The sequence below is a fragment of the Lotus japonicus genome, chromosome 2 (assembly GCF_012489685.1).
Source record: "Lotus japonicus ecotype B-129 chromosome 2, LjGifu_v1.2".
In the NCBI taxonomy this organism is placed as follows: Eukaryota; Viridiplantae; Streptophyta; class Magnoliopsida; order Fabales; family Fabaceae; genus Lotus; species Lotus japonicus.
Window position 1 is genome coordinate 55,800,962 of NC_080042.1, and position 18,438 is coordinate 55,819,399.

An 18,438-nucleotide genomic window follows, 5' to 3' on the forward strand; every position below is an offset into this window, starting at 1 on the left:
TTGTTGGAAAAATTGGGAAGAAAAGTTGAGTCATGAACGAACCACTGCCGTCTTCCTTGAAAGTAAAAATTTCGACACTCCGACAAACCTCCGTTGCAATTTGTTGTCGGGTTTGCTCCCCAAGGTTAACACAGTCGCATGCAAGGTAATGTGCACTCAAAACCTAAACATGTTGGAGTCTCTACAACAATGTTTAAAATATAAAAAATAAGAGAAAAACATTTTTTCTCCTTTTCTTTTTTAACGTGTATATATGAGGAGTGTTAACTTACTCCCACTAATTTTTTAGAAGGAGTAAGTTAGCATGTAACACATTTTTGACAAAAAAGTCTAACTTTTGACAATTTTTGTGGCAGCTTCAAACATTTTATTTAGTTTTGTTTCTCTAGCTCTTATTACTTATACAACACTAGTATTTTTTACCCGTGCGTTGCACGGGGTATACATTTAAATTTTGTATTGTGTTTTCTTATTTTTTTTAATTATTTATTTGTAAGAAAATGAGATTTTTTTTTTATAATTAGGTGTATTTTTGCGAAGTGTTAATTTATGTTTTTGGTTGTGTTTTTTTTTTGTCGTAGTTTTTTTATGAGTGCATTTGTTTTTTTTTTTTTTGTGTCGTTTGTCCTTGTTTATCTAATTGATGCTTTAGATTTATTCTTTTGATTTAACCATTTTATTGTATTTTACAGATAAATGTAGTATTTTTTGTATGATTTTATTTAATATTAAGTTTATCTTTTTGAAGCTCATAACTCATATGAAATAAATAATAATAATTTGAAGTTAATAGTATAAGTCCATAAAATGACATTATTGACGAAGGAAGATCAAGAGGAAGAATTATGAGAGTTTTTTCATTGAATGACCTTTAACTTTTAAGGTTCTTTATGAATATTAATTATTAGTTGATTAATATTTGAACTAATATACACTATATGTTTTTTTAGTGACATCATATTTAAAATTAATTTTATCCTGTGAAATTCTATAATTTATAATCAGGAGTTACAAAAGAAACAAATAAAACGGTCAAGAATATAAAAATTTTGTACAAAAGGTTTCATAATAAAATGATCAATGATTAGGATTATAAGTAATGAATGACAAAGATTGATTTCATATTAATTTACTCATATATTTATGTATATGACCATGGAAAAATTTTCACATATGTGTATTAAAGTATTAAATTACATTTTTACCCTCATGGTTGCAAAAAATTCTCCTTTATATTATAGATGAATTAATGATTTCTTTTTGAATTTCATAACTCATATGCAATAAATAATAAAAAAAATTAAAGTAATTTTCAATTAATAGTATAAGTCTATAGAATTAGATTGACGAAGGAATTTCAAGAGGAAGGGATAGGGAAGTTTTTTTTTTATGGAGTGACATTTAACTTTTAAGGTTTATTATTAATATTAATTATTAGTTGATTAGTACTTCAACAAATCTAAACTAATAATATGTGTCTTATGGAATTAATAACTAATATCATATTTAATATTTACTTTGACCTATGACATTCCATAACTCATATAAGTTAAACAATAATAAAAACATTGAAAATACTTTAAGCTTAATAGTATAAAGTTATATACAAATATTGATGGAGAAAGTTCAAGGCGATATCGAACGACTGAGATTAAAAGTCTGCTAAATATCGAACTGTTTTGAAAAATCTCATATGAAATAATATGTATAATTACTTATAAGTTCATAGGTAAAAACAAATAGGCTTAATTCCAGTTTGGGTCCCTGATGTTTCATAAATGTGCGGTTTGCACCTCCTGTGTTTAAAATGTGCGGTCAAACTCCCTCATGTTTCTAAAACGGTTGATTGAAGCCCTTCCGTCTATCTCTGTTAGTTGACCAAATGGAAATGCTGACGTGTCACTTATTTAATTCATAAAATATAAGCTACTAATTGGTGACGGAAATAATCCGTCACAAAACCCTTCAGCCAATACCTTTGTCTTCTTCCTCACACATTTCAGAATTATCACATTCTTTTCTTTCAAACACGCTGCAACCAGCCACCAAAGGGAATAAAAACCAGAAACCTATATAGACACAGACCGTACCAGAATGCAGAATCCATTTTCCTGCAGAACCCCATCGATCCAAACCCCCCAAAAACCAACCCAGATCCCAGAAACCTGTTCGTTCATACCCATAAACTTGTTTGTTCATCGTTCAGAATCAGAAACCTGTAAAGAAGCACAACTGCAAAGTAAATCTAATTTACTTGAGACCTACATGTCAAAGGCACACAAATGAACAGTTCAAGTTCAAAGATTCTTTGAATAACTAGTAAAGATAGTGTCTTTAGGAAATGATTTGAGAAAATTGAATTCTGGAAGATAAAGAAGCAAAAAACCAAACTTGCTAAGTTGAAGATAATTGAAAAAATCTCAGCTTTAAATATTCACCTCACACTCTCGCAGACTCCCCAGTCCCCAACAACAGAAAATTTAGAGAATGGAAACAGAGCATAGGAAAATGCTAACCATGACCAATAGTCCAAGCCATTGACTGAAAATCAAAGATATTACCACTTCAGAATTTTGGTAAGTGCAAATAAAATTTCGAGGTAAGAAAAAAAAAGAAACTTTCACTTTGAATTTAGCAGATCTTGAGTAAATAGAGAATACCCAAATTGATATTTTTCTTGGGGAGTTGGGAAGAGAAGATAGGACAGTTAATATCTTTGGTAAATTAAGAAAATAATGAGTATGAGAGGGATAGAGAGTACAAAAATTACTCAGATGCAGCAAAAAGTATGAGATTTACCAGAGGGAAAATCTTGAGTTAGGAGACAGTGTTACTTCCAGGATCTGAGCTATGGAAGCAGTTACCAGCTAATTCGCCACATGTGCCTGTGACATATCTTTGAGTGTTTTGCAGTTGTGCCACATGATTTGAGTACTTTTCTGGTCTGGGAAGCTTTAATTATTTGTTCTGCATTACCAGTACCTGCGAGAAAGAAGAAGAGGAGAAAAAGAAACAAGAAATGTGTGAGGAAGAAGACAAATGTATTGGCTGAAGGGTTTTGTGACGGATTATTTCCGTCACCAATTAGTAGCCTATATATTATGAATTAAATAAGTGACACGTCAGTATTTCCGTTTGGTCAACTAACAGAGATGGACGGAAGGGCTTCAATCAACCGTTTTAGAAACATGAGGGAGTTTGACCGCACATTTTAAACACAGGGGGTGCAGATCGAACATTTGTGAAACATCAGGGACCTAAACTGGAATTAAGCCAAACAAATATATGAAACATTGTTTATTGATAGACTATTTTACCCTACAGGTTTTAAACTTATCCATTGTATTATATACAAATAAATATAAATACCTTTTTGAATTTTAGAACTCCTATAAAATATATAATAATATATTTATTTAAAATAATTTTCAATTAATAGTAAAAGTCCATAAAAGGACAATGATGAAGGAAGTTCAAAAGGAAGGGACACGACAATTTTTTTTTATTAAGCGACCTTTAACTTTCAAGGTTTATTCTTAATATTAATTATTAGTTGATTAAAATTTCAAAGAATAAAGTATAATAAAACCCATGTTTAAAAGCCAATAATATTGGAGATGCAATCAACGGCCCTGATCCAATCTAACGAAAATAAGTAGTATTTTTACACAAATGTCCATACTTAATTTGAGAATTATGTACAATGAATTGTTCAATGACAAAGTTACCCCCAAGGTAGCAAAAACTCTTCCTTTATAGATAGTATAGATCCGATCACTTTTACACTTCCAACAGTTTGATATATGAACATCTATAATCTATAATCTATAATCTATCTATCTATAATCTATAATCTATATAAAAGCAAAGTTTTGCAGCCTTGGGGGCAAAAAAGTCCTTCAACAAATTAATTCAAAAGCTATTAAATCTGGGCATGGATATTTTTGTAAAAAACACATTTTATTTCACTCAGATTTGATCTCAGCTGTTGATTCGCCATTGTCTCAGTTTCACTCCTTCTTTCATTCAATCTAACTTTCGTTCCTTTTCTGACCTGAAACGTTTTTCAGTTTCAACAAAAGAGAAACGCTAACGCTTCCCCTTTCTCCTTCTTTTAGCCGTTTCTTTAGGTTTTAAATCGTTTAAAACCTTCTAGAGAGAAGTCGTGTTTGCTGCTTTTCTGTGTCTGCCTCTGATTTCCAGTACCTCCTCGACACCCCCGCCCTTCCACCGCCTTCTGGAACACCGTCATCATCGGCTTCATCTGCAACCACATGCTCCTCAACGCCGTCCTCCTCCACTGTATTTGATCTCTGGTGGTGTTGTGCTATTAATTTAGAAAGAAATGATCTGATTCTTTTTTTACTCCGTCACTTATGCTTGAAGTTTGGTTGCTTGGTGTCTGACAAGTTCTTGGGGCAGGTTAGCGGAAGTAACCGATCATTGAATCTTCGCAGGACGATGGACGTGGCCTGAGGCCTAGACGGAGGCTACATGACTCGACGAAGTACAATTTGATCTCTGCGGGAGAGTTCGGTGACGATTCCATCACATGGATTCCTTTTCAGGTTTGCAATTTTGTTTCTTCGTCATTTGTGATTATTGTGGCATTTTTTTGATTCCTTATCTGTTTAGATTTAGTTTCTTAAAGTGCAGTATTTTGCTGATTTAGGTGAATTTATGTTCATATATATAGTAATGCTACTAGCTTAGTTGGAATCAGAGTTTATCAATGGTGATTATCGCAAACAGTTGACTCTTTTTTTCTGATCTGATATTGCAGATTGGGTGCGCCTTTGCTGGGATTATGGGGTTCCAGTTTGTGCATTGGTGTCGTTCTTCTACATTGTTCTTGATTGTGGTGTTGAATTTTCTTTCCCTCTCTCTCTCTCTGTTGTCCCTGAAAGGCCCAATTTTTTTTTGTCTCTATCAATTATTGTTAATATTGAATTTTCTCCATTTAGGGTCCATGAGTACTTGATGCATGTAAATGTTATCTCTGCTATTTTATTTTGTTCTCATATATGTTTTAATGGGTTGTTTTAGCCTGATTTCTACCATGGGTTACATTATGCTACAGGTGGAAGACAAAAGGTTTGGCTATCCTGGGGGGATCATTGTAATTAGGTTACTGAGAGACCTGAATCTCTCGAATATTCACTATTCAGGGGTTTATCACTTTAACTACAGTAAACACTTCTTTCTATCCTCTTCTTGGCTTGGTTATATAACACTAACATAAGAAGCCAAATTTTAGTGATAACACATTACAAGTCAGCAATTTCTAGTCCAGTTCTATCGCTAATAAATGGACTAGCTTGATGTTTCCACTATATTTATAAGATATAACTCTTAGATCATTTGAAAATCTACAATTTGGTTTGGAATCAGCATGATTGTGTTCATTCAGGTATGATTGTAAGTGGAGAGATTTTAGATCTGTTCATTGATTGTATGCAGCTATGATTGTACTCTATTCATTTTAGTATGTGTTTGGATTTATTTTTGTTCTGTTCAAAACAGCTTAAGTTGTGTCAAAATTATCTATACTTATTCTATGCATGCGTTTTATCTCTTATTGGCCCCTCATTTTCTTGAATGTTTTTGATATAGGATGTTTCTAGATTTATTCTTGAAATAATTCACTTTTTATGGTCCATGTCATTTGACACAAAAGTGTGCAGTTAGAGGACACATTAACCAAATGTCTATCCTCACAACCTTTCATGATTCAAGTGAGTTTCTTAGTTCACATGCCTCAGCCAAAACATTTTTCCAGTTGCTCCAATTTGATTTTGGGCTGAGTTGATTGGGATATTATATATTGTGGGATTTTAGCAGGTAGAATTCAAAGTTCAAACACTACTTGCAGATGAAAATTTAAGTGTTAATTTAGTGTTCTATGTTAATTAAGTCTGAAATGTTTAGCCTTTTAGGTGACTTTTTTTTATGGATTTAGATTACATTCAACTTATGGATATGAAATAGCAAAATTCCCATCCGTATATGGTTCAATTGTTGGTAGTGACTGATATGAGAACACATGTTGGGATATTAGGTTCAGATCAAGTTCCAGCGGTTGGTGTGAGCCTGGAGATAGAGAAAGTATTTGCTATAATGGAGCAGCATTGGAAGGACCTAAACCAGGTGATCATAATGGATATATTGCTTACAATTTAGATTACATCAAACTTATGGATATGAAATAACCAAATTATCATATGTGATGTATGAATATTAGTTTGACGGTTGTTAATTTTCTGTTTTTGGTTATTTATTCGGACTTCTTGATCAAATTCTTAATTTTTTTTCACTTATCAAAAAAGTGATTTTGAAGGGACCGTAGTGATGATAGACCTGAGATCTACCAAAAAAAGTGAATGTGAAGAAAAGGAAATAAGACGGATTTTAGTGCCAGAAGTCTGCTATCATGCTTAGTTTCTCTTCATTAATTAGAAGTCTACTCACACTTCCCTCTGTACCAATTCAATAGTGGAATTTGGACTTTCCTTGGGAAACTTGGGTGGCGTTGTGGACAATGAATGAAGATGCTTGCAACCTCCAAGCATATGCATGTGCTTTCCTTCAGTGACATTATTATTGATATGAAATTAGGTTTACCCATAGGGTTGAATAGACTGTCACCATTGTTGATTGTTTTGGTGTGTGATTGGTATTGTGATATTGATTTGTAGAAAGTAGATTTTGACCTCTACTTTTAATGTTTGGAAACATTTGAGTTGTCATTGTGGATCTATTATAAATATTAAATAGTTATATTTTGTATCTGATTTTTTGTATAGGAATTTATATTTTTGTATCTGTCAAGGGCAATTTTTTATATCTTTCTTTCAATTAGTTTAAATTTTGAAGTTCGTTTGTAACTCTCAAACTTAATTCTTCAGTTAAGAGCATTCTTAAAATCAAATTAACCTATTGGTTACTATATTATGAGTAACTGTGTGAGTAATGGACATATTAAAGCCATAATTTCAGCCTTTAATTTGGATCATCTCAAAACTCAAAACCCAATAAATTTACAAACACATACTATATGCAAATTTTGCACTGTTTTCTGTAATGTGATGTCCAACATCCAAGGCCAAATTTGGTACTTGATTAATGATTAGAATATGAAGCCTCAACACTTTGTAGGGTAACAGTGTTGTGGCTCAACAACCAGGAACAAAAGCAGCCAAAAAGAAACACATAGTTTTGGCTATACACACCTCACATGTTGTAGCCATGGCATTTACTTCAAAATATTCTTGAAAGCCTGCAATCTTTTTTCGTACACATTATTGGACAGTTTAATCATCCACAGTCACGAAGTGACAATTTGAGTTGCTGTTACAGAAACATGCACAACACATTGAAAGAAAGAAAGAAAGATGGTTTCTGACGTCTCTGTTTCTTCTTCTAAGCGCTCTTCAGCTACTCCTAACTTCTCCAACCCATTCACTACAAGATACTAACTTATAACTTTATTGATCTTTTTGCTTCCTCGAAATTTGTAGTTCAGCTTCTGTATTGTCACTTGCATTGTGTAAAATTTTAATAAACCATACTACCATTGAGATACATGATTCTTTTCTGTTTTATTTTTAGCCAATATATTTTTAACAGATTTGGTTTCCTTAACTTTCTAGGACTGCCAGTGTATCTTTCTAAATTCCTTCCACTAAATTGTCAAATTATGAAGCTCATATTGTGTCTCTTTGTTTTGTTTTAACTAGAGGCTGTGTAACACCATTAAATTTATTAAAAAAATTGAAACTGATGGGGGTTGTGCACAAGCAATAATATGGAGATGATTTGATTAAATTAAAACATAGGGGGTGTTAGCAAAATGATGGAATCCCAAGGGAATTTTAGTGAAGCTTGCAATTTAATATTAAAGGTACATAAATTAATAAATTTAAATATTTATTACTATACACTATTAAATCTATTAAAAAGATTGAAGCTGAAGGGATTGTGCACAAGTAATAATGTGGAAATGATTTGATTAAATTAAAACATAGGGGAGTTAGCAAAGTGATGGAATCTCAAGGGAATTTTAGTGAAGCTTACAATTGAATATTAAAGGTACATAAATTAATATATTTATTAGTATATTAAAAATTAATTTAATTCTAGCCTCTTGGTTCCTTTCTTTGATGTTAGATGCACACTCTTGAGCTTTATATATAGTTACAATAGTATGTGCATAGACATCAAAGCCAGAGCTAATATTCTGTCATGGCTAACTCCATGAATTCATATTCTGTCATGTCCAACACTGTTCCTCCCTTTGCATTTGCAGTTTTGCACGAAATGAATAGGGTAATGGTCAATTGCGCTTCTTTGTTGTTTTACTCTCTCTTATATGTTTTCATCTTAATAGTTCTACAAAAATTCAAGTGGTTCTGCTGTTGTGTTTTAGTTTAAAGATAAAAATCCTTCATGTGTGGTAACACTTTCAAAAACCCAAACTGTTGGAAGTTATGTGGTGAGCATCACAGAATATCTATCTATTTGTTCCTTAGTTTCATTGATATTTTATATTCATGTTTTGATGAACTTTTTCATTTTTCTGGCCTTGCCAACTAAAATTGCAGTGTTTATTCGTCAATTTGGAGTTTCTCCGTTGAAGCTTCGAGGGCATGTGGGTGATGATGTTACGTGCAAACTGCTGAGCAAAAACAAGAAATATGTGAGGATTGGATCAGGCTGGAAGAAATTTTGTCAACGTAATGGGGTTCGTGCAGGAGATATGTGTTGCTTTAAGTTTACAAAGATCGCAGTTGTTGAAGTGTCTATTGTTTTTGGATAATTTTATGAGAGTATAATCGGATAGCTTGCTGCTATGTGAAAGTTTAATTTTGTTCCTGAATAATAGTTATGTGAATTTCAATTGGCAGATTCGTATGAGTTTGTTCTAAAACTTTTTCCCAGATTGTTATTATGTATTTGGTTTGTTGATCCAATGTTCAATGTTAGTTGTTTGAATCTTTACTGTGAGTTTAACTTTAGTTTGGATTTTTACCTATCTAGCAATGTTAAATTAACAAAGCCTTTAAAAGATATTGGCCATGACAGTCATGTGGAGGCACGTGAGAAGAAACTGATACAAAAAAAAACTGCATTTTTTATTTAATTCCTTTTTTTTATTTAGCTTAATCCCTTTCAGTCCTTTTTGATGGTGTAAAAATGATATTAATTTTTTATATTATTCCAGTTTATGGTTATTTTAATGTGTATTTTCATACCCTTTTTAATTTAATTTTGTTTTGTTTTAAAACTAATTATGTTTCATTGTTATTTTTGAAAATAAATTTTAACGCTATATTATTATCTTTAATTCGAAAATAAAATGGTAAGATTTTTTATGTACAAGTTGAGAGGTATTTAAGGCATTATAAAGGCACATTAAATTTCAACTTATTAATAATATTCAAGATTTTAAATTTTAAATTTATTAATTCCTTTGAAACTCCCGAATGTTTTCAGTTTTCTATTGTAACCCCTTTCTATGATTATGATGATAAATATAAGAATATGCAATCAATGTGACTTTTCTTTACCTATTTTAACCTATTTTAATAACATATTTCCAGTTATTTTTTTATTTAGTCAGTTTAATGACCTTATCAGCAGCCATAAGATCCAAAGGAGAGATTGCTTTAGCAGTTGCATCAAGTGGAATTGCAGCTTTGCTCATTCCTGGCAGTCGAACAGCTCACTCCAGGTTCTGTATTCCAATTAATGTTGATGAAGACTCTACCTGCAACATTATACATGGAAGTCCATTGGCTAAATTGATCATCAGAGCTAAAATCATAATATGGGATGAAGCACCCATGACTCACAAACATTGTTTTGAAGCGGTGGATCGAACTCTAAGAGATATTATGAGACTTACCAATAAAAACAGCAACATCAAGCCTTTTGAAGGAAAAGTTGTTGTGTTAGGTGGAGACTTTAGGCAAATTTTACCAGTAATGTCTAAAGGTAGAAGGGAGGATATAGTCCACGCCACCATCAATGCTTCTTATCTTTGGGATCATTGTCAGGTACATTGCCATTTCTCCAAAAAAATGTATGCTTTTAAATTGATCAATTACTTCCAAACAAATAAAAATTAACCAATAACTTCAGCTATAACAATATTTCTTATCTTTTGAATCATGACCAGGTGCTTACATTAACAAAAAAACATGAGGCTACAAACTGGAAAAACAGCTGTAGAGGTTGATGAGCTAAAAAAATTTCCAGAGTGGATATTAAGCATAGGAGATGGAAATGCAGGTAAGCAGATAGAAGATGAACACAATCCTAGACATCCCTCAGGATTTTTTGATCCCACATTCAGGTGATGCAATGGTTTCTATTGTCAACTCTACTTATCCGTCTTTCCTTCAGAACTACGAAAATCCAAAAAATTTCCAACGTCGTGCTATTTTAGCTCCTACAAATGAGATTGTTGATAATTTGAATGAATACATGATGTCATTGTTGCCTGCAGATGAGAAAACTTATTTGAGTGTTGATAACACATGTTCATCATACGACAATTATGACAGTCCAGATGATATCCATACACCAGAGTTTTTAAACACAATAAACTCTTCAGGCTTGCCTAATCATCTGTTAAAGCTAAAAAAAAGAGCTCCAATGATGCTTTAAAGAAACATCGATCAATCAGCTGGATTGTGCAATGATACACGTCTGATTATCACTGAAATGGGCAAATATGCTTTGGAAGGCAAGGTTATATCATGAACAAATACTGGAAAAAAGGTGTCTATACCAAGATTAACATTAACCCCATCAGATAGGAGAATTCCTTTAAAGTTTCAAAGGAGACAATTCCCTATAGCGCTCTCTTTTGCCATGACAATCTCTAAAAAGTGTAGGGTGATATTTGCCAAAACCGGTGTTTTCACATGGCCAATTATATGTAGCCTTCTCTAGAGTCACCAATCGTAAAGGATTAAAAATCCTCATTTGCGATGGTGATGACAGTAATTCAAATATAGTTTACAAAGAAGTATTTCGCAATGTAATGTGAAGAGGATGTTTTTTTTTCAAAAATGTTACTTTAATTGTGTGTTTAACTTTTTCTGGGTAATCATGTGTATTCAGACTTTACTATATATTTTTCCGCTTGCTGATCAATGAAGGTTATTTAAATGATGAAACACTTCATATATACTTAGCTTTCAACTGGCCTCTTATTTCCCAGCAACGAAACAAGATTGCTCCTCATTAGTTCAAACCAATTCACCATATTTAATTTTAAAAAAACATAAGAATTCATAAACTAAATTTTTGTATATCTTTTAATCAATAAAATATATTTAAATAAAAACAAATTTAACAAAAACAACACACACAAAAACCAAAAAATGAATATCCCCGTGCATTGCACGGATAAAAAGTACTAGTAGAGTGATAAAAGGCCATTAAAACCACTCTTTAACGTCATATGCACGTTGATAAGATAGAGTGTAACTGATATGTTGTATTCTAACATATTGATGCAATAAAATAATAATAGAAAAGGTTGTAACATATTAACTCCGTTCCTAAATATAAGACCTATTCTAAAAATTTGCGCTTATTAAGAAAACACTTAATGTGAGTATGTGACTAATTAGTGTATTAGTTTTTTAAAAATGCATACATTCTTCCCTATTTATCCTTTATCATTTTCTCTCACTAATAATCATTGGATTTATTAATGGTAGGTGGTAACTTTGAAATTGAAAACATACAATTTATGTGTGGGGTAAATATGGAAGAGTACAAAACCTTTTGCTAGATTATTGTAAGAGGTCTTATATTTAGGAACATGAAGTTTTGAAACTAGGTCTTATAATTAGGAACGGAGGGAGTAATTACTTAGTGTCATTTATCCTTCATAGATTACTCTAGAGAAAATCGGTCGCTACTTTGCATTGTTATTTTTATTCTATTTCTTAGCGACGGAAATTTCGGTCGCTAACATTTCAGCCGCTAAATCGGTTGCTACTTTGTATTGTTATTTTTATTCTATTTCTTAGCGACGGAAATTTCGGTCGCTAAAATTTTCGTCGCTACTTTGCATTGTTATTTTTATTCTATTTCTTAGCGACAGAAATTTCGGTCGCTAACATTTTCGTCACTAAATCGCTACTTTGCATTGTTATTTTGATTCTACTTCTTAGCGACAGAAAATTCGGTCTCTAACACTTCCGTCGGTAAATCGGCCACTAATAGCGACATATATATCGGTCGCTAAATAATTCATTGCTAAAACGGTAGCTACTTTGTTTTGTTATTTTTATTCTACATTTTAGCGACAGAAATTTCAGTCACTAATAATTTTGTCGCTAGCTCGGTCGCTAATAAGTCTAATGTGGAGTATGACCAAAATATCATGGATCCCATCGCAAAATCTGTCGCTATTTGTGACTGAAATATTTCGGTCGCTAAATCCGTCGCTAAAGAGCGAATTTCTAGTAGTGAGGGTTGTATAAATGACTCATGAGAACGTTTAGGTTAAATAACCCATCGTTCACTCACATTAAAAATAAGTAAGTTGGAATTTCTAAATTTTGCAAAATAAAAATGTGAAATAGCGTCGACCAAAAACCAATGTTAAACAACTAAAAATCAATGCAAAAGCTGATTTAGAGTCAGCCTGGCGTCAGCGTCGGGTGGAAGTTGAAAGGCTCAAAGCTAATTCTTTGAGTCGGTCGGATGACCAATTTTAAGAATTAGGGTGACCAGCCGACATAACTCGTTGGAGAAACAAACTAATGTAACTTTAAAGGATTGAAACCATCAAAATGTTGATACAGGGAAGGATACCAAAATCTCGCTATAGTTCAGGGACCTAAAATGTTCGTCCTTGTCATTCCACCTTATTTCATTTACAATATATCTCTGTTGGTTGATTTGAGACCTGAGATGATGAGTCTTCAGTGTTTGTTTCTTGACATTAATTAATATCAATTTTTGAATTGCGCTTTTGTTGAATTTTGGAACAGTGGAATAATGTTTTCTTGTGTTACTAAGGCTGTTTGTTTTCTTGACATTGCTAATAGTTTGAGGTGTTACTAAGGATGATCTTTCTCAGATAAAAAATTGATTCATGTAGATATTGGTTCATTTGTTTCTCACTATTTGTTTGATTATGCCTGTGATGGACCATTTGTGATTTTTATTCTTTAAGTGAGATTCCTTTGATTTGCATGAGTTGTTTTTCTGCATGGGCATCCACAATGGTAGATTTGCTAACTTGGGGTATTTTACAATATGCTTCCTTAATGACTATGGGGCTAATTAATGATAACTTAAGAAAGGTGGAACTGCATTTTCAATTTTTAATATTATAGGGGGAGGGATTTGGCGACAAAACAGTAACAACAACAAGGTCCTCGTTCCAACAATCTTCCCCTAATTCGCAGCCTCAACCCTTGTTCATCAAGCGAACCCTAATTCTGAGCAACCCTGAATCTCTGGTCATAAGTGGTGGGCGGAGCTGCAAACAGCAAGAGAATAACACAGCGAGCCAACCTCCGAAGAAAGGTATAGCTTTATATGTTTTGGTGAATGTTTTTTCTTTTGTGGCAAAAGCTGTCAATGTTGCAGCAGCCAAAGAATTAATAGTAATTGCATCACCACTCACCAGGACAATAATTGTAAGTAGTTATTACATGTGATCTTGCAAGCTCAATCTGGATAACCTTTGTTTCCCTTACTTGCAAGTAACTGAACTAGTTAGCTATTTCGTTATAGCTTCATGAGGAATGAATGCATTGTTGATTTGGCTTTATTTGTACTGATTATAACATAGCAGAATTAGGTAGGATGGCAGATAGTGTACAAAAGATTTATTTGCTGGAGCTATTGGCATGCTTGATTGAGTCCTTGTGCAGTTAATTGATTCAATTCCAAAACTTTATTAATTTTTTTTATCATTACAACAAGAGTTGCTAGAGTCTTGATGGTTATTGTTGTTTCATACTTGCTCCACCTCAACGAATTAAGGTAAACTGATTGAAGTGCGTGTTCTAAAATTGTGGTCCAGGAGAATGAGTTACATGTTAACAACGTTGTCGAAGAAGAAAGAAGTGGATTCCATCATCAGAGACACCATCGATAAGGTCCTTGTCCTCCGCTTTGGTCGTGCCTCTGACCCTGTCTGTCTCCAGCTCGATCAAATTGTATGCTGTCCCTTCCCTTCATCATTTGTTTTCATGCATTTCAATTTTATCGTTTCTTTCTCAAATTTTTTTTCTTGGGAGCCCATAATTTTATTGTTTTTTAATTTTCCCAAATGAAACCTTTTTTGTTTACGCTTATGGTGGCATGTTGTTGATACAGCTTTCTAAAGCAGCAAGGGATGTGTCCAAGTTTGCAACAGTGTCACTGGTTGATGTTGATTCCCCAGACATTCAAGTCTATGTCAAGTATTTTGACATCACTTTGATACCATCTACTGTGTTTTTCTTCAATGCCCATCACATGAAAATGGATTCTGGGTATGGTGCTATCTGCTCTTTTGTTTTCTTGCCTCAATTTCTCGCTTCCTTTTCTGTTTTGGTTCATTTACATTTTTCTTCAACGGACATGTTGCTCATTGCATTATGTTTGAGATGCTGTGTTAGATGATTTACTCATAGAGTACAGTTATGATTCCCCTCGACAAGTATTGCTTTCAACAAGAGAACTTCATTCATATTTTAGGAAGTGGTGAAATTTTCTGTCTTTTTTTATTTTAATATTTGAATTTGAGTTCTTTCCCTTTGAATCTGCGATGCTGATCCTGCCAAAAGAGTCTATTAATGCTATGACCTATACCTGGTTAATATGTTATATGCATACAGAGTAGATAGCAAGACTTCATTTACTATTTGTTCAATAGCGCTAGTATGCTCCTTTAATCGAGATCATGCCGTCATGAAAAGTTGAAGATAAGAAACATGGCTGATAGAAGGTCTGAAAACTGGAACTAGTATTTTCTCTTCAAGTTTCATAGCACTGTTAAATTGTGTCTAAACTTTGAATGATGTGTATGTGTTGGACGTCATGTGTGGGTTTGAGGAGAGGGGAGAAGAGAGTTTATCTGTGGAATTTAGAAACGCCTTCCTTTAGTTACTTTTCCAGCTGTGCAAATACAGTTGTATTGATCAAATTAATTTGTCATTTAAATAATTTAGGAAGGATATGTCTATGTTGAAATAAGGTTGCATGAATTCTGAACTTGCTTAACTAAACAGTTCTATTTTCTCTTTCAGTTGCCTTGGAGTTGTTATTCCTATTACTTCTCTCTGTTTTACTGCTATATCTGTGACCTCTTTTTGGTTGGATTTAATAGACATGCCTTACTGTATTAAATCACCTAGTATTGTAGAATATAGATAATATTTTAATAACTTTTTATGGAGTAAAAGTTTGAGGGCTTAGAAAATTTTTAATTTCATGAATGTTTGATGATCTGTTAATTACAAGTGTAACTTAGTAGTTTTTGTTTTTGAATGATCAAAAGTTGAGGCATGATGGTCTTTATGGTAAAAATTACTCAGAAAAACAATACTGATCAAATTAGCTTATTTAAATTATCAAGCCAGCTTGTTGTATACTGGTCAAATTAGCTATTTTTATTATCAAGCCAGCTTGCTGTAAACCTAAGTGTTAACCTTTTGCTCGGATTAATGCAATCTGAACTAATTAATCACTCAAAGGTTGGGTGGGGTAGAGGTCTTATCATTTAAGTTTAGTTTGTGACTTCGCAATCATATGAAGTGTAATTAAGTTTGTGATTGGGCTCTATTTACATGAAATGTTGATATCTAAAAGGCTTAAATATACACCTGTTTATATGAAAAAATCATCATCTTTGGAGTACAGTTAAAATTCATTTTGTAAAGAGCTTTAGTTGGTGTCAGTACAAACCACTACTTTATTTTGGTATTTTGTAATCTCTTTCTGCAAAGGTTAACTTGGAATTCAAGAAGTAGTATCTTGTGATGTCATCATTTCAGTTTTGGGAAAGATAATTTTTTTTCCTCAACTTGTTAGCTATGTTTATCTTGTGTTCTAACTTGAATCAATGAATTTAGACAGTAAGTTTCTTGACATTTTGTTTTACAATTTGTAGGACTGCAGATCATACTAAATGGGTTGGTGCTTTTCACAAAAAGCAAGACTTCATAGATGTTGTAGAGGTACTTATCTTTGTTTTTGGACTAAAAATGTTTTTCCTGTGGATCATTGAATGGTTGGAAACTTGGAATGATCTGCAAATTCTTTATTGAATGCTGAATTCATTGTTAAACTAGTAATAGATGTTGATCATATGGTTTGCATATATAGGAGTGCTTGCCACAGATGGACCAGGGCCATCCTTGTGTTTCATTTCAAATGAAAAAGGGCTGCCTGGTGCATCAAAGCTCCCACTATGTGGGGCGTTTTTCAAATTAAAATGAATAACAAAAGTTAAAAACTCGATTTCAAAAAAAAAAAGTTAAAAACTCTGTTGTTTTCAACCCACTACACTACTAGGATAGGATTAAGTGTTTGATAGGAAACTGCATGAACAGTACTCGTGAACGGTAGCAGTTAGGAAGTTATTATTTAATTTATTAGTTGGGTAATTTTATGATTAAAGCAGTTAGGTAACTGCTATGGTTTGAATTTAAATAATTTAGGAGTGGTTATAAATAGGAGTTGTATCTTCTGTTAGGATTATTCAGAAGTTGTGTGTTATGGTGGGAGAGGTCTGGACTCTCAAATTCCAGAACTAGGAGAGGCTGGCTCTCGAAAACCAGCGCTTGTATAATTATTCTATAATATAATTCTCTGTTCCTATCAGTGTTTCTCTCAATAGATAAACAAAGTGACTGCTGATCTGTCATTTTACTTAAATATTTAAAAAATTTATTTCTTTCCTCAAGTTCCTAATTCCTAGATCAACCTGTACTTGATGAGTTTAACATATTTCATTTGCAACTCTACAATTGGAGTGTTCTAATAGATAATTTTCTGTTTCAGTTTTAACTATACCATTTGAAAATCTCTTTAAAACAATTTGATTTCTTTCCAGTTCACAGTTAATATCTGGACATGTTTGCTTCCAGGTTAGCAGAAATCATGAAACTGTTTTTTCACTGCTGCAGGCAATATTCAGAGGAGCAATGAAAGGAAAGCTTATTGTGAATTGCCCGCTCCCACCTGAACGTATACCAAAATACCAATTACTGTACCAGGGTGTCTAAAACTTATAACTCAACCCCTCCCTAGGGGTGGGGATAATTTGGCTTGGAAATATTCTAATGATAGAAACTGTTCTGTTTTTGTTCTCGTCTTCTCTTTTGCAAAAGCGAGCCATGTATATATTGGAACACTAAATAGTGCATACTCATACTTAAATTGGTAGGAAATGAGGCCCATTATCCGATCATAAAGCAATGTCAATTCGTCCAAGTACTTGGATGATCTTTGTCTTGCTCACATCTTCCTGTTCGAGCATCTTGAATGAGAAGGGAGGTATATCTGTTGTGCAAATTTGGCTAATATCCATGACATTGCTAAGTTGATCAACGAAAATTATCCTGAGTACAATGTCCCCACTAAGTAAGTCTTCAAAGCTTCTTAATTTAGCTTCAATTCATGTTTAGTTTAGCTTGAAATTAATCTTTTCTAATCAATTATCTGATTGTGCACGTTGGATTTTGATTAGGTTCAAGAATATTCCAGCTCAATTGGATGTTGTCAGATTTTCATCAAAGAAGATCAAAGACATGTGATTCCAATTTAAGTACGCCTTAGAGGATATGTACACTGGAACAATCGACACATGCAGAGAAAAAGGACTTCTTCCTAAGCATGAAGAAACTCTAGGCAATGGCATAATGCAAAAATAATTACTACGCTTTTGTCTTTGTCACTGTGATATTGGCTATGGATCTTCCATTTCTCGTTTCGTTCTTGATTAAGGTTTCTGTGTTAGACTGTTAGTAGTTTGTAAGGCCAGTTTGTAAGGCAAGGTTTCTGTGTTAGTGGTTTGTAAGAGCTTCCTCTGCTTCCTGCTTCTTGGTTGATTGTTTGATTACTCACTTCTTCTTCATCTTGGGCACACCTCGATTGCCTTCATTCGACTTAGCTACGTACCCATACCATATGAGGCTTTTGATAATTGATCATTACATTGCTGATCTTCTTATGTTTCAAAGATTGGTTTTTTTCAGAAAGTTATCCGTTCTGAGTTGCAGAAATTCTCATGAAAGCTTTCATCCATTGAATTTCGTAGTAGCATCTTAGGCGTGGAGGTAGGATTCTCATTTCGGGGTGATGAAGGCCACAAATCTGATACAGTATATAACTAATACCTTTATAGTGAGAGATAGGAAAAAAAATAAGTGAATAGAACACATCCACTAGGCCAGTCTTTCATTCTATCAGCAA

At 33.1% G+C, this 18,438-nt stretch overlaps 1 protein-coding gene and 1 long non-coding RNA gene across 4 annotated transcripts in view; one reads left to right on the forward strand and one right to left on the reverse strand.

Moving 5' to 3' along the window:
* Positions 1 to 18,065, forward strand: part of LOC130738433 (uncharacterized) — a 30,871-nt gene extending 12,806 nt beyond the window's left edge. For 2 of the 3 annotated variants that reach the window (XM_057590409.1, XM_057590408.1), the window contains 5 exons: positions 14,060 to 14,195; positions 14,356 to 14,513; positions 16,133 to 16,199; positions 17,151 to 17,607; positions 17,714 to 18,065. In XM_057590409.1, coding sequence (XP_057446392.1) covers positions 14,060 to 14,195; positions 14,356 to 14,513; positions 16,133 to 16,199; positions 17,151 to 17,249 — 460 coding nt within the window. In that variant the 3' untranslated portion in view covers positions 17,250 to 17,607; positions 17,714 to 18,065. Of the gene's footprint in view, positions 1 to 13,061; positions 13,558 to 14,059; positions 14,196 to 14,355; positions 14,514 to 16,132; positions 16,200 to 17,150; positions 17,608 to 17,713 lie in introns of those variants that run through there. The other variant, XM_057590410.1, reaches the window with a different exon arrangement.
* LOC130738435 (uncharacterized) lies at positions 1,749 to 3,130 on the reverse strand. The gene is made up of 3 exons (XR_009019397.1): positions 2,800 to 3,130; positions 2,439 to 2,541; positions 1,749 to 2,216 (listed from the first exon to the last, which is right to left on the reverse strand). It is a non-coding gene; the product is annotated as an uncharacterized LOC130738435 (long non-coding RNA).
* Positions 18,066 to 18,438: the final 373 nt, after the last annotated feature.